A 14,957-nucleotide genomic window follows, 5' to 3' on the forward strand; every position below is an offset into this window, starting at 1 on the left:
AACTCCATAAAAACCTTTCAGCTCCTATTACTGTGCACATTCCCATTTACACTTTCTTTGAATAATGAATTTAGACCCTGCAGCAGCATTTCATTATTTGTGAATGTTTCTGATTGTTCTACATTTAATTTAGCTTCTGCTTCTCAAGACGTTCCGGCCACATCTTTTTCTGAATTTGGCAAAAATGGGAGACAAAACGGGTCCGCTGTTACAGAAAAACGTGAAGCTTGTTGGTAGGAGGGGGGCGCTGGCAGCTAGAAGGAGCTGGGGTGGGAGGGGGGTTATTTATTGATTCATGTATTCATGAAATGTTGCAAAGAAATTCATAAAGTCACAACAAGAATCAGCATTCTTTCGTCCCTGTGACGCTTCGATGCCCACCATCAGCTTGTTGATTAACTGAAGAGAAAATGGCAGAAAATCCTCCACGTCAGGCGAACTAAGACGCTGTGGCCTGTGAGAGGTCAGACTCTGCACTGCTGGATAAAACTTTCATAAATCAAACCTTCCTTTGACCAAACCTCAAACCGAACTCGTACTGTACGTCCTGCAGACCAAACGGTGCCTCCGTTCGTTCACCAAGGTGCCTTATTCCAATGATTTGTAGCAAACTTTTATCTTTAAATTATTAAAGACGTTAAAGCACTTGATTACATGAGAAATGGGTCAATATGTATTTAAAAGCCTAAAGATTGGCACTTTTATAAGACCAAACCAGAAAAGGTTGTTTTTTGTCGCTGGTTTCTTGAGCAACATTCATCCAATGTCGATAAATGTGCGTCGAACGGGCATCTATATGTGGCACTTTGCATCAGAATGTTAAAAAAATCCTATTATTTTACAGAATATGTGTCACAGGTATTGTTAAAACTTAATTTTTTTTACATACTTTTCTTTTAAAAACTGCTGTAGTGGCGTCTTGTCAGCTGCTTCTGTAAAGTATGATGTTGAGACCAGGTGGAAAAGTGTTTTTTTTTTTTTTCTGCCATATGTATTTAATTTTGTTCATATTGTTTTTGACTAATTAAAAACAATTCTTTTAAACACTGAAAACAAACGCATTTGTCATTTTATTGTATTTTTAAGGTTAATAACAGCAGAAATAAACTGAATTCTAGTTAAGGTTTTTCGTCACAGAAAGACAAAATGTTCTTCTATTTGTTCAGTTTTAGATGTTTTTTTTTACTTCGTATCCCTCATAACGTGTTTAGATTTTCCAATATTTTCAGAAATTGTTCTGTACAAGTAAAACATGTGACATTATTAAAAAAAAGAACTGAACATGAGACTGTCCAAAGTGTCCTCATCAACGTTCAAATGTAAACAAACGACTTGAACTGTTGGCAACAAAACACGTCTTTATTTCACTCATTTATTACAAATTATGCTTTAGACTTTTGGTAGTGAGGAATGTGTATTTGGTGGTTCATTTTTAATCATAGATAATACACGTATACAAAAAGTTCAAATCAAACAAATTGAAAAATCACATTTTGACAGCTATTATGGCTTTAGATCTCTCTTAGAAATTTATATCAGAATTTCAGGTATGGAAACTTAAAGTATAAGTTTTACAAGTGGAAATGTAACTTTAGATATTTTAAGAAAATCACTTTGGACTTGGGAGTGAATGCATTTAATGTACAGAAACAGTGATTATGAGTTGCTTTTTATTTAAACCTTTTTTTGAAAATTATACAGATATATACTTTATATATATATCACACACCTAAAAACAACAGTTCATCACACTGTACAAAAACACACCAGATGAGCCATCAAAACTATGCATGTAAAATAAAACAGCTGGACATTTAAACAGTGCCGAGACAGAGGTGATTATGTGATACAACGGCCTGCCTTACAGAGCCGTTGGCCCGGAGCTGCGGGACTCTTCCCGGCCGCCGGGGGGCGCTGCTCGGGACGTCTCTGGTTCTACGTCACCACATTTCACCGAATACGATGGAACAGCGTGGAAAAGCGTGAAGGTTGGCTCCTGGAAGCTGCCGGAGACTTGTAAGTTGAAAGCGGTGAAACTCGGTGTTTGTTGTCGCCGTTGGCTGAGAGTTTATCCGCCGCTCGCCTTCAGAGCCTCCTGAACGCCTTCATGACTGTGATGTGAAATGTTTGCACCCAGCAGGCGCAAAATGAGGGACGCCGCTTTCCTCCCGTCGTGTGTGGCTGTGTGTCTCCTCCTGGGCTTCAGCCAGGCCGCCAGACAAGGACAGGACATTAGATGTGGAGGTACGTTTGTCCCTCGTCTTCAGAAGTCTCAGCAACAACACTCAGAAAAACTTTTTATTTTAATTTTTTTTCACGTGTCCGAAACTCCTCCTCAGCCTGCAGGGCTCTGGTGGACGAGCTGGACTGGGCCATCTCCCAGATAGATCCCAAGAAGATGATCCAGACGGGCTCCTTCAGGATCAATCCGGACGGGAGTCAGTCCATCAGAGAGGTGAGACCGTGGCAGCCATGTTGGAGAGTGCTTCGTGTCCCACTGTGTAGCCTGTGTCTCTGCACTGATGTGGACACAGTTTAAACTGTGCTGCTCCTAAAGGTAGCACTAATGTCAAAGTTTGAGCTGGACTGTGTTTACTGCAAACAGGTGTTAACATTTTCAAGAAAAGGTTTATGTCAAAACAAATTCTTTTGAACGAAAGTGTATTATTTGGACCCTTAAATAATGCCAAAATCATCTACCTGGGTTGAAAAACAGAAAGGTTTTAGCATTTTAAAATAATCCATTGAACTGAGCATTTTAAAATAATCCATTGAACAACAACAATGTAATTTCTATATATTAATTAGATATCGCCATGAAACTTTCAGCCAATGCTTTTTAATGAGTGTTTCATAAGCTTTTTCAGGGGTTAGAATAATATCAATCAGTAAATGTTGACTAAATGTAAATGTTGACCTATATTCACCCCAAAGATTAAGTTTGTTAGCAAAGAAAGTTAAATTGTCTTTACCATTTCCACATTTTGCAGCTAATTAAGTTTAAAGACTTCACTGGGACCGTCGTTGAAAAGAAACCCCAGCTGTGAGTTATCACTGAACTTTTATTTTTTTTATGTGACCTTTCCTGGCCCCAGGTTCCTCTGGCTCGCTCGGAGGGAAACCTCCTGGAGCTGATGGAGAGCGTGTGTGAGCGGATGCAGGACTACGGGGAGCGCACGGACCCTTCCACCAACAGGAAGTCCTACATCAGGGTCAAGTCTCGGAGCGGCGGCACCATGGACCTCTCCGAGGCCACGCTGGACTCCAGAGTTACGTCCAGTTTAAAGTTTGCGGTGAGTTCAGCCCCCCCAGGAAGTTCTATCATTACCTTTAATAACCTAACGTAGTTATGAATAAGATGGGACCTGTAACCATATCTGATTTATTTCTTTAGTGTGAAACAATCGTTGAGCAGCATGAAGATGAAATTATCGAGTTCTTCGCCCACGAAACAGAAAACGTCAAAGACAGACTCTGCAGTAAGCGGACAGGTTAGTTTAATTACGCAGATTTTTAGATTTCTTTGGGTTTTGCTCATGTTGAAGTTGTCCTGCAGTACGTTTGAACTAACTTCTTGTTTCTCTGATCTGCAGACCTGTGTGACCACGCTCTGATCATGCCCCATGATGAACTTTGATGAATGATGATGATGAACTTTTGGTGCTGCATTGTTCTCTGTTTTCTACAGCCGTTTACAGCAGTGGCTCAAGATGTAAACTAATCTTTAATATAAGATCACAGAGAGTTTAGGGCCATGTTTAGTTTTTTTTACTCTGTACTTTTTGGTTACCCACTTATGAACTGTAAGTTTGTATTTTGTTCACTCTTTCTTTTAAATGCTCCTCGTTAAATTAAAACTGTGAATCTGCAAAAAGAAGCTGGCATTTCCTGTAGATTCAGGCTGTCTGACGTGAGATTGGGTCAAATTTTGTTCAATTATCTTACTTTGTATTATTTATATCATCCATAATGAAAGAAACTCTCCAGCACTTATTATCTGTGAATGGATGTTCATTTGATGCCAAATGATGCTTTTAGAAGAGTTTTTCTCATGTTTCATTGGGTCAAACTGAAAAGCTACTTTTTAAAATTTCAATAAATATATACACAAATGATTTTAGGTTTATGTGGAATTAGTTTAGAGTCAAAACAACAATGTGCCTTTATCAGCAGACAGATATTTCTCAGGTAATTGTACTCTGTACGCTGTAAAAATAATAATCAATAGCGTGTTTGTTTTTGTCTTTTTTCCTAAATGAATATGGTTTAAGTAGCAGAGCTTCCACTGGGTTTTTTCTTTGTTTTACAGTTTTAAAAGCTGATATGGATCCAAACTGTTCCCCTTCTGCTCCTGTTTTACCTAAAAGCTAATTAAAATTTATTGTAGTATTTCTTTAATCCTGACACCCTTATTGAAACGTAACATTTATAGAAACTCCTAAAACTCAAACCAACAAATAAAATGTTTCTTGAGAAGTTTCTTATGGAAGAAATTATTTTTTGTGAGAACTTCCATCAGAGGAATTTGAAATGGAAAAACGAAGAAAATCGTTCTTTATATAATTATGGACCATATGAGCCTGTTGTTGTTTCATTGCCGTGATTAAATCTTAAAAGTTTATTTAAATCTTACTGAACAGTTTAGTTTTCGTGTCTTTTTTGGAAACGCTTTTTTAACCTCCTGATTGTTGTGACGTCGCTCACTTTTTCCATCCTGGGCGTCAAAATGTTTCCTGAAAGTCTTGAACGGTTTGAAAACATAAAGAGGCCAAACTGCAGCATTTATTTCATTTATTAGTAACTTATTAGCTTATTTATCCTCATTGCTTTTTGATTAAACATAACCAGAAGCATCTGAGTTCTGTCTGTTGTCGTATTTATCTCACTTATTTAAATAAGATCTTAATGTTTAGTTTCTTCGGTGTCACAGGATCAGACTCTAGTGTAACTGCAGATAATAGCTGTTGTAACATATTGAGATCTTTATTTCCAGTCAAGACTCTTTGTTGTCATTTATATGAAATAGAAAACTTCTGACATGTCCTGTTTTGAATCAATTTTGTCTGATTTTAGACGCAGTTTTGTCTACAAATATATTTCTCCAACACCAGCTTGATTTCAGCTCGTCTTTTCTAAACTAAATCGCCTTCGGCTTCAATCCAAACTGGATTAAGTTTTTACTAAAAACATTACAAACTTGTCTTTAATAAACTGTACCATCTGTGTTGGGTTTGCGTTTACTAAGCTGGAAAACAAGGAACAGACTAAAACCCACAAAAACACATTTATTAAATAACATTTTTCAGTAAATTTACAGAAAGTTTAATGAGCGTTAACATGTTCGGTTGAAGTGTTTTTAATGACAGAAGACCGGATCTTCTAAGTCGTATTTAGAGGTAATGCTGAAAAGGTCCAAATGCAAACAAAGTTTAACATAAACAGAAATATATTTTTAAAGAAAGAAAATTAAACTAAGCTGTCACTCTGCAGTAAGATAATTGGAGCCTGGGTTTGTTTGTAGTTTGTTCGTTTTAGAAACATAAATGATCAAATTTCCATTCTTTGACACTACATATTTCACACATTTCACAATCTTTAGACATTTTAAAAATGTCTAAGTTCTTCAATGAGAAAATAGGAGGACAAAAAAAAATACACAAAGTTACACAAACTACTGTCTTTATTTTAGTCAGATATATGAGCACATATTAAAACTTGAAACGTTCTTGTTACCTCAGCTGAATACAGCCGGTCTACAAGCAGCACATTTACTAAATATCTGACTAATTTAAATACAGTACACACCACTAATTGATAATCAAAATTAAAAGCTTAAAAATTTCCTCCACTCGTGTCTTGGAAAAATGAGTGCTGCAGATTAGTTTCTTCTAACATTTATTAAACACCACACAGGTTTAGTGTTGTAGATGTTAGTTTAACTTATTTATCAGTTTTCTTGTTTATTCAGTGGATTTACAGATTCCTCTTGAGTTGTTTAAACTTTTAACATTTGATGGAAAACAATGTCAGAAGGAGTCTGGCTCCATCATCTCCACCTCCTCTTCACTTTGACCCGAGTTATTCGGCTCCATCTCCTCTTCCTCTTCCTCCTCCTCAGACGGAGTTTCATGTCCACTGGAGCAGCACGTCGTTCCTTCAGTCGTGACAGACGTCTCGTTCTTCTTCTCCATCTTGGTAGCGAGTCTTGTTTCCTCCTCAGCTCCAATAACGGTGTCTTCAGAGATGAAGCTTCTGCTGCTGCTGCTGCAGGACAGAGCCTCTTCATCATCCTGCTTCCTGTGCCCAGTCTCAGCACTTTCCTTTAAAACCTCCCGCCCCTCTGCTGCTTCCAAGCCGATCCTCTCAGACTCGACCTCCGCCACCACATCTGGACAACCCGAGTTCTTTTCGCCGACGCTCTCTGGGTCCCACAGCTCGCTCACCTCCTCCTCTTCGCTCTCAGAGTCGGGGGCCGTGTGCTTCCTGATGCGGTTCACCACGTCCCGGAGGATCTTCGGGTACTGGGCTTTTTGCCTTTTGCGTGCAGCAGACGGAGGAGAGTGTGAGTGTGAGTGTGAGTGTGAGTGTGAGAACTGGTTGGGTTCTTCACAAATGTCCAGGTTACAAGGAGAAGAATCAGCCTCCGCAGCAGCAGAGACAAGACTTGGAGGTGAAGGACAGACCGAATCCGTTTCCAAAGATGAAAAGTTTGTGTCTGGCTCAGGAGGTGCACCTGGAGGAGAGTCTGAAGCTAAGAAACAAGAGGAGTCGGAGGATTCAGGCTGCAAAATGTTGGTATTTATCTGAGTTTGAGTGTCTGCAGCGCCCTCTTGGCTCAGGTCCTTTTGAGTCTCACCAGTTTCCTGTTTGCAAAAAGCATCTTCCTCTTGACAACAATCCAACTGTTGGAATATGTTGACATCTATTTGACCAGTGCTTGCATTTTCTTGACTCTCTTCACCTGTTTCAGGTGTTTGTACTTTAGCATCTAAAGGATCCTCTTTGGTTTCTTGAGGAGGCTGCTCCTCGATCCGGTGACTTTCCTTCACACAGGCAGCGCCTTCAGTTTGGCCACATTCAGACAAAATGTTGGGATCTATACGTCCATTAGCTTCGGATGTCTGAAGTGTTTCCTTCAAACCGTTCTCCGGTTCTTCATCGGCCTCCTCTGTTTGTTGTTCTTCAGAAGCAGCACTGTCTGGTTGGTGACATTCAGCTTGTTGCTGCAACACCTCTTCTTCTTTCACGCCTGAAGCAGGGGACTCTCCTTTGACCCAGCTTTCAGTTAGATGGGATGGTTCGTCCTCTTCGTCCTCGTGCTCGGCGCCAGGTGCTTCATCTGCAGTTGGAGACGTTTCTTCAAGAGGAGGAGGAGCTGAGAGATCGTCTGTATGGGGAGCGGAGTTTAAGGAAGAGTCTGCTGACTCTGCGGGATGAGAAGAGAACAGATGGGCCGGAGAAAGAGGTGAGGCGTTGGGGCGAGGAGCGAGGTTTGCATCTGGAGTGCGTGAAACTACTTTGGACTCGAGACTTTCCTCTGATGTAGGTAAAATTAATAAAGGTTCACAAGGAGCAGGCGAAGCAGCAATCCAGAGGTCAGGAGGTTGAGTAGATTCGATGTCAGGCAGAGTTTTATCTTGACTTTGGCCCTTTTCACTTGTGGTTTCAAGATGAGTATCCTCTGTTGTTTCCGTTTCAGCTGAAGTTTTATTGTCTGGATTGCCGTCTTCAGACACATGGGCAAATTTCTCCTGAGATTCTGTAAAACCTTTACTGGCTTCATTTGGTCCTTGATTTCTGATGTCTTCGCTGTCTTTCGAATGCTCCGGACCCTCAGTTTGGACAGCCTGTCCCTCCTCCACTGTGTCCTCTAGAGTTTGTTCAGACAGAGATGGTTCGGCCTTCTCAGTCTGCTCCTCAACACGCGAGTCAAAGACTGAAGCGCCATCAGGTCGCTCCTCGGTGATGCTGTCATGCAGCAACAGCCCAAGGATTCTTTCTGCGCGCTCCCCCAACGTTTCTGTTCCAGAAACTGGAGATGGCTGCTCTCTGGAAGAGGAGGCCTCAGTTTCATGACTCGTGTTTATCTGCAAATGAGTTGCATCTTTGTTTTGATCAATTGGTCTATCTTGATTCGTGTGGTAGTTTAAATCAGTGTTGGCCGAGGAGACTGAGTGTTCTTTCTTGGGTGATGGAATCAACTCCACTTTGACAACAACACAGCTTGTGTCTATAACCATCAGACCCTCCCTATCTTCAGTGTCTGTTTTCTTTCTTTCTATAGCCATTGGATGATTACTTACATTACCAGCTTTGTGGAGGTTTAGAACAGGATCTGATTCTTCATCCAGATGTGTCTGAGGCGGTGAGGTCGTGGAACTAGGCTCTCTCCATAAAGGATATTTGACCGACACAGGCTGCACCGACGGACTCACTTGCTGCCCAGATGTAGTGTCATTAATTGCAGTAACACTTTCCAGGGAAGCAATGTTGGCCTCTGCTTTGTTGGTTAGGTCATCTTTAAGGGTCTCCTTTCCTGTTTGTGTGGCTTTAAGACATCTAACGTCGGAAGGACTCAGCTGCTCTGTGGATGTTGACGCTTCGAAGTCCACTTCATCTCCGAGCTGGCTGATCTCATGTCTGTTCTTTTGGTCAGTGGAAACCTCTCCTTGTTCTGTGCTGTGCAAGTTTGTTTGGGAGGTGCGAACCGGCAAAGACGGAGTTTCAGAGGCGCTGACTATTCGAGACACAAGGCAGAAAATGGTCATGCCACCCGTCTTTTTGTTCAGCCTGAACTTCCTTCCTTCGATGACTTTTGAGGTTATTTGTGAATTCTGAGCTGCTTGTGGATGTTGTAGAGCTAACATGTCTTCATTTTGTATGAAGGGACAAGTGTCTCCCTCCTGACTTGTGTGTTTCGGTCCTTCCAGTTCCTGGCAGGTGTTGCTTTCATCAGACTTTCTGAATTCCTCTTTCTCCATTTTCCGATCCTCCAAATCTGCTGAGACATCCTGCTTTCTGGACCAGTAGGCTTGTTTCCTACCAAGCTGCTCTTTACTGGTGTCACAGAAGGGTTTCATTGGTGAACTTTTAAGTGGATTCTTGTAGGGAGGAGGAGCAACATATCCAGGAGGCTGGCTGAATGCTCTTCTTTGGTAGCCGGTGTTTTCCTTTATGATGTTTGTATCATGGGCTGGAGCTTGCAGTCTTCGCCCTCTGTCCCAGAGCCCAGATGTTCTGCTATCTGGATTTTTTTGAACATGTTGCAGCTGCATTTGAGGGTCTACCAGCTGCTGGGAGGTTCCCCTTAACTCTTCCTCTACCCGCCTCCTCCTCGGCAGTGAGTGACTGTACCGAGCTGCCCAGGCCTTCAGCTCTCGGTAGTTGCTGCCGTTCCTCTTGGCAGATATTTCTCGGCTGTAACTGAGAGGATTACCAGGCTCCCACCTCCTCTGCTGCCACCCCTCCCTCAGAAATCCTCTCTCATAGTCCCCCGCAGCTCTCTGAGACATCGTCCACTCCCTGTGACCGGCGTCTTGTTGCCGATATCCCCCTTGGTCCTGAGTGTCCACAATAACAGGGAAGTGGAAAGAAGACGAGGTGGGGTCCGTCCAGTTGGTGTACTCGTGCAGGGGAGCTCTTGTTCCTGGAAGAGGCCAGTCACCAGACTGTCTTCCCTGATGCTGCTCCTCTCCAAAGTTCAATGGATAATGGGATATCTGGTGCCGGTCGTGATAGCTGTGAGTAAAAACGGAGGAACGAAATAACCAGATTCAGACTGGAATATGTGTTTTCAACATACTGGTGCAAACCAGCATTCATCATAAAGCATTCATCCATTGTGAGCAAATTATTTAGGCTCTATATTGGTGTGGAAATATTCCAAATACAACAAATCAAATTAACTTTTTTATTAACTTTAGAAAAAATACCTGCTCATTTTTAATTTGATGAGATAGATAGATAGATAGATAGATAGATAGATAGATAGATAGATAGATAGATAGATAGATAGATAGATAGATAGATAGATAGATAGATAGATAGATTTAGAATTTATCCTTCCAAAGTTTTTTTTTTTTTGCTTTCATCTCAGCTTTGTTCCAAGTAAAACAGTAGATTTGAATTTATTTATTTATTTGTCCTTTCAGCTCTTTATGGTCTTGTATATCTGTCGATTCTTTCAGTCTTTTAATAATATGATATTCAGAATTTCATAGATATCTAAACTCTTGGTAACTTTTTCAAACACAAATCTGTTTATATTGTTTTCAGATAAGTACAATATTAATTTACTTTAGGCATTATGTTCATTTAGCACAACATCCCATTCTTTAAACAGAGTTGTACTTATTTGCCAATCTTTAACGGATTAAAACCAGATTTTAACATTTAATTGAGAGTAATGAATCATCTACAACAATGCAGCAAATACATCTTCATCTCTACACAATATGTTCAAATCTAATTAAATTAGTAAAAAAAGGTATTGTAAAAATAGCAGCTAACTTTTATATCATCATACGAATCAAAGTGTTTTTTCTCGACTCACTTGTGTGCACAATGTCTCCCAGGAACTGTACCGAATCTGGAGTAAACATGTGATTGTCTCTGATTTTCAGACCAAAACTCCATCATGCAGCCTCGTTCACAGATCTGAAGCAAAAAGGAAAACATGTTTAAGTTCATTTTTCTTCCACTCAAAAGACAAGGAGTCAAAAACAAGCGAATTAGGATTTATTATTGTAATTATCATTTATTGTGACATATTGACTGCTTACAGCAAAGGTTCTTGAAGAATACATCAGATATTCAGCGTCAGTATGTGCATAATTACACAAACGCTCAGGAACACATACCTTCAGCTGCTGTTTTCAAATTCTTGCCCTCACTGCCCATGAGGTGACATGTCGTCTAATGAAGTCCAAACAGGACAAAGTGTTTTAGGAGGACGGTGCTTCTCAGCCCCCCTCCCACTCTTTTAACACACCCATACACTCACACGCACATGCACACACCCACACACACAAAACTGTGGTATTAAAAGCCAAACCCTCCTTTCATGTAGACAACATACCCAGTTCAAGCATGGCTGCAGGAGTTTTATACAGTGCTGCTGTTTTTTTTTTTAATGAAATATGTTTTCTTCATTGTTTACGTCTAAATTCATACAAGTGGAAACTAAACAGGAGTCAGAATGCTCAAAAACACATAAAAACAACACAAATTTTGGATTTGTTTAGCTCAAAATAAATATAAAAAGTGATAAAAATGACTTCCACATGAGGGTTTTTGAAACTTTAAAACAATTTTGTTGTAGGTGTTAAGACTTTTAGGCATGCTTTATGGGTATTTCACAGACTTTGGTGTTATTTATCTATTTTTTATTATTCTAATAGGAGCACAGCTAAATCATTTACACTCAGTCAATGATCTAAATGTAAATTATGTGTTTCTTATTAAACAAACCATCCACACCTAACAGCATGTGGTTTTATCAGTTTGTGCAGGACTGAAAATCAACAAAAACAAGAACCAGTCCAGTGGGGTGCGTGGTGTGTGGGAGGCACTGGGCAGACCCAGCGTGGAGATAGAGATCTGTTGTTTTTGTCGGCTGGATTGGAGTGATGGGCAGCAGTCGGGCCGTCTCCTTTTCTTTAAAACTCTCCAGCGTAACAAACAGGCTTTCCTTTCCTGAAATGAAAACCTGGACATCAGCAGAGTGCAGCAGGGAGGGGATGAATGGCAGACTGCAGGCCGTAGCTGGTGGACAGAAAACACCGGGATGAGATGATTTATCGATTTATCTGTGCAAACAAAGAAAAGATAAAATATTCAAAAAAGAGACAAGCAGCACACACACAGGACTAATCCCACCAACACCATCTGAGCACGAACAAACACGAAGGTCATTTTATTAGTGCAGAGGAACCAACAGGTGATTGCTCGGATGCAGACCATTTGGCCAAAACATTAGGATTTTCTGCAAAATCAGCCTAAAATAAGATGTAAGAGAGATCACCCATCCTTCTCCTGAAGACCTGCGTGTGTGCTCCCTGTCTGCTTTCTTACCTTAGTTCAGCACCACAAACACACACTTGAAAACCATGCTTTCAAGGATTTGAAGACTGTTCTGAATGAATGTTTCGAGATGTTTGGTCTCAAAGTTGTTACCTCGATGTTTAAAGGTTTTGTCAGCTTTGCTTAAATGCAAGGTCTGTTCATTAAACTTTTATAAAACCAGATTTTTTGCCAAAAACCTTGTTGATAAAACTGAAAACATCTACTCAAAGGGCAGCTTTCGTTCAAACATTCATTGTTCTGCGTTCCCATGTTTGAAACTGTGTTGATGTCAAATGAAAACCTTCATTTTATGTAAAGTGTGTGTTGATCAATAATTTGGCCTTTTAGTTAACAAAAAACAAAACAACAACTGAAAGTCTAATTTTGATATTCATACATGTACAGGAGAGCAAATATCAGACCTCATATATCTACATTTATTTGTTTTCCAGACTAAATAATCAGTGATCAAATAGCATTAATCCACGTTAAAGTAGAGAAATAAAATATAACGGGGCTCTGTAGTCAGCTAAAAGTATAGTTTTAAAATAAAGTTGCTTTATGGTTTTATCAAATCCAGTCAACTTTATTGTCCCCATGAGGACAGATTCCTTAGGTTGCAAGGTGCAAAAACCAAACATATATACAAAAATATACAATATTGCAACTGAAAAATACAAAATAGAACAAGAAGATGGAAAAATGCCTTTATAATTTAATTTTATATTAACTTCTAAAACCATTAGTAAATCAAATTAAATAAAATCTCAGCTGTAACAGGTGACTGAAATAGCCAACATAAATATATAAATAAATCTGCTCTTAAACCAGAGACATATCTGGTCTCCATTTAGTCCTGCATCAGCCCCCCCCCCCCCCCCCCCCCCCCCCCCCCCTGCTGTCACTGCAGAGATGCCCTGTAGACGTTATTGTTCTGTTTGTCGTCATGGCACACAAGCTCCACGTTAAATCTGCTCGGTAAAAACTCCTCGTAGAAACTCGGGGTCCGGTGCTCTTTACGCATCTTGGAAGAGAGATACACCTCAGCTCCGTTTCTGCACAGGTGAGCCAGCGTCTCCACCAGCAGGGGGTACGTTTCTGGGAGGTAAATAATATCTGCACACAGCACCAGGTCCCAGTCAGAGGGGAAGTTTAGGTGGTCCCGACCCCAGGACAGAGGGAGGACGGTGGGAGGGACAGAAGGCCAACCATCGGAGGGCGTGTTGGCCGAGACGTTGGCCTGAAGCTGAGGAAGGGCCAGAGGGAGATCAGTAAGGGTAACCTCTGCACCTGAAACAGATTAAAATCCCAAGTAATGCAGAGAAAAACTCTCAGGTGAAGAATAGGTGACAGAAACGCTTTATCTTTTATTCACACTGTTAATCAAAGCTTGCTTTTAATTTTATGAAAGGTTACCTCTTTGAGTGTCTGTAAATTTCATTAATTTTTTTATCTTTCCATGTGATATCATTGCTCTTCTTACACTTTGTCCCAGTGATTTTGTTGCCCTGTTGCTGAGCTGTGAAATATAAATAAAGCTGCCATGCCTTGTTTGGCCAGCAGAGGGCAGCACACGGCTGAGGGAGCGCTTGTTGTGCGGTTGCAGTGAGCCAGAAGAAACAACACGTGATGAATCCGAAGGCATGAGGTTGTGGAGAGTATATTAACCCAAAGTTAAGTATTTTTTACAACATACCCAGGCGAGCAGCTAAAATCCCGACCAGCCCAGTGCCCGCTCCCAGCTCTATGATGCGCCGTCCTCTCAGCTCCACTGACTCGTCCTCCAAGTACCGACACAAGTGCAGGGCCTGGGTGTTCACACGTAAACACACGTCACTGCACGACTTTCTCAACAAAGTCTACTAAAAAGAAAAAAAAGGCGAAAAAGTTCAGCCTGTATACTCTTACAGCCTCCCAGACCGGAGCGGCCACGCCGAGGTCGGCGCCGAACACCTGGTTTATCCGCAGCTCTTCGCCCATCAGGTGGAAGACGGAGTCCAGAGAAAAAGTCTCAGCAAACAGGCAGTCATCGGCGGGGAACGGGTCCTCTTCATCCCCGCCGCAAGCCATGACCGAGACTGATTTATGTTTCAGATAAAACAGAAAACCTGCCACTACAGACAGTGTACAGTCAGTGTCCCCGGAGCGATCTGTTCCCCCACCAGAGGGGGCGCTCGGGAGGCGGGTCTGCGTCACAAAATCTCTACTTCTCACAGCAAAAAAAAAAACAAAACCTTTATTGTCCCTCAGGTGTACCCGCAGCAAAGCGACAGTGACAAAAATAAAAACAAAATATGAATAAGAGACTGTACAGTAAGGGCAGATTTACAGCATAAGAAAAAAAAACACTGTGCAGTGATTAAAAATAGCATACTCAGTTTCAAAGAGATGTGCAACTGTGTGCATGTGTATTTTGCAAGAAAAAAGAAAACGCTCTATTTACAAGAAGTGGAAAAAAACTGAAATAAAATAAAAAAAACTATGTCTGAAAATGAGTTGTGTGACTCTTGTTCTATGACCAGAAACAAGAGTACGGAGTTAGAATTTTTTTATTGGATCAGAAACAACGATGGAGCATATTACACAAACACACAGGCAGCCTGACCACATTGTTGCTTTGTTCAAATTCAAGCTGTCATGTTAACGTCCTGTATTATTATACAGCAATGAGTCTTATTAAAGTATCGTACACAGTCACTAAAGAGCAAGTTCATTATTTCCTGTTATAAAACTGGAGGGGGCACAGATAAAATCTGTGTCAGGGGGAGTCTAATCACCTGCAGATTAGACTCCTCTTTACCATGTCGAGTCAGGGCTGACCAGTCCTTGGTCCTGGAAGGCCACTATCCTGCATGTTTTAGGTGTTTCTCTGCTTTAACCCACCTGATTTGAAT

General features: G+C 40.9%; 3 protein-coding genes across 5 annotated transcripts; 1 reads left to right on the plus strand and 2 right to left on the minus strand.

The window, feature by feature from the left end:
• The first annotated feature begins 1,886 nt into the window (after positions 1-1,886).
• Positions 1,887-4,855, plus strand: cnpy2 (canopy FGF signaling regulator 2). 3 transcript variants are annotated; one of them, XM_017415827.3, is made up of 6 exons: positions 1,887-2,016; positions 2,138-2,244; positions 2,340-2,455; positions 3,096-3,293; positions 3,395-3,491; positions 3,594-4,855. In XM_017415827.3, exons 2-6 carry the CDS (start codon positions 2,148-2,150, stop codon positions 3,635-3,637), a joined length of 552 nt encoding a protein of 183 aa, XP_017271316.1. In that variant the 5' UTR covers positions 1,887-2,016; positions 2,138-2,147; the 3' UTR covers positions 3,638-4,855. The 3 variants fall into 3 exon arrangements, with proteins under 3 accessions (XP_017271316.1, XP_024861621.1, XP_024861620.1); XM_025005853.2 differs by having other exon boundaries at positions 1,894-2,016; positions 2,141-2,244; XM_025005852.2 differs by lacking the exon at positions 1,887-2,016 and having other exon boundaries at positions 2,024-2,244.
• A 477-nt stretch (positions 4,856-5,332) lies between these two features.
• On the minus strand, positions 5,333-10,951 carry si:ch211-159e12.5 (microtubule-associated protein futsch). Its single transcript, XM_017415775.3, has 3 exons — positions 10,860-10,951; positions 10,553-10,656; positions 5,333-9,738 (listed from the first exon to the last, which is right to left on the minus strand). The coding sequence occupies exons 2-3, from the start codon at positions 10,636-10,638 to the stop codon at positions 6,027-6,029; spliced, it is 3,798 nt and encodes a 1,265-aa protein (XP_017271264.1). The 5' UTR covers positions 10,639-10,656; positions 10,860-10,951; the 3' UTR covers positions 5,333-6,026.
• Positions 10,952-12,952: 2,001 nt separating this feature from the next.
• Positions 12,953-14,336, minus strand: eef1akmt3 (EEF1A lysine methyltransferase 3). Its single transcript, XM_017415826.3, has 3 exons — positions 13,972-14,336; positions 13,760-13,871; positions 12,953-13,353 (listed from the first exon to the last, which is right to left on the minus strand). The coding sequence occupies exons 1-3, from the start codon at positions 14,131-14,133 to the stop codon at positions 12,965-12,967; spliced, it is 663 nt and encodes a 220-aa protein (XP_017271315.1). The 5' UTR covers positions 14,134-14,336; the 3' UTR covers positions 12,953-12,964.
• Between the last annotated feature and the right edge of the window lie 621 nt (positions 14,337-14,957).

The sequence above is a fragment of the Kryptolebias marmoratus genome, linkage group LG4 (genome assembly GCF_001649575.2).
Source record: "Kryptolebias marmoratus isolate JLee-2015 linkage group LG4, ASM164957v2, whole genome shotgun sequence".
Classification (NCBI taxonomy): Eukaryota; Metazoa; Chordata; class Actinopteri; order Cyprinodontiformes; family Rivulidae; genus Kryptolebias; species Kryptolebias marmoratus.

What these genes read in the sequence shown, in the direction of transcription:
- cnpy2 (XM_025005852.2), top strand. Translation starts at nt 2,124, where the DNA reads ATGTTTGCACCCAGCAGGCGCAAAATGAGGGACGCCGCTTTCCTCCCG. An exon ending in GGAGTCAGTCCATCAGAGAG is followed by an intron (nt 2,456 to 3,095) that starts GTGAGACCGTGG and finishes TCCTGGCCCCAG; the next exon opens with GTTCCTCTGGCTCGCTCGGA. An exon ending in CGTCCAGTTTAAAGTTTGCG is followed by an intron (nt 3,294 to 3,394) that starts GTGAGTTCAGCC and finishes TTATTTCTTTAG; the next exon opens with TGTGAAACAATCGTTGAGCA.
- si:ch211-159e12.5 (XM_017415775.3), bottom strand. Translation starts at nt 10,638, where the DNA reads ATGATGGAGTTTTGGTCTGAAAATCAGAGACAATCACATGTTTACTCC. An exon ending in GGGAGACATTGTGCACACAA is followed by an intron (nt 9,739 to 10,552) that starts GTGAGTCGAGAA and finishes TTTTACTCACAG; the next exon opens with CTATCACGACCGGCACCAGA.
- eef1akmt3 (XM_017415826.3), bottom strand. Translation starts at nt 14,133, where the DNA reads ATGGCTTGCGGCGGGGATGAAGAGGACCCGTTCCCCGCCGATGACTGC. An exon ending in CCGCTCCGGTCTGGGAGGCT is followed by an intron (nt 13,872 to 13,971) that starts GTAAGAGTATAC and finishes GTGAACACCCAG; the next exon opens with GCCCTGCACTTGTGTCGGTA. An exon ending in GATTTTAGCTGCTCGCCTGG is followed by an intron (nt 13,354 to 13,759) that starts GTATGTTGTAAA and finishes AATCTGTTTCAG; the next exon opens with GTGCAGAGGTTACCCTTACT.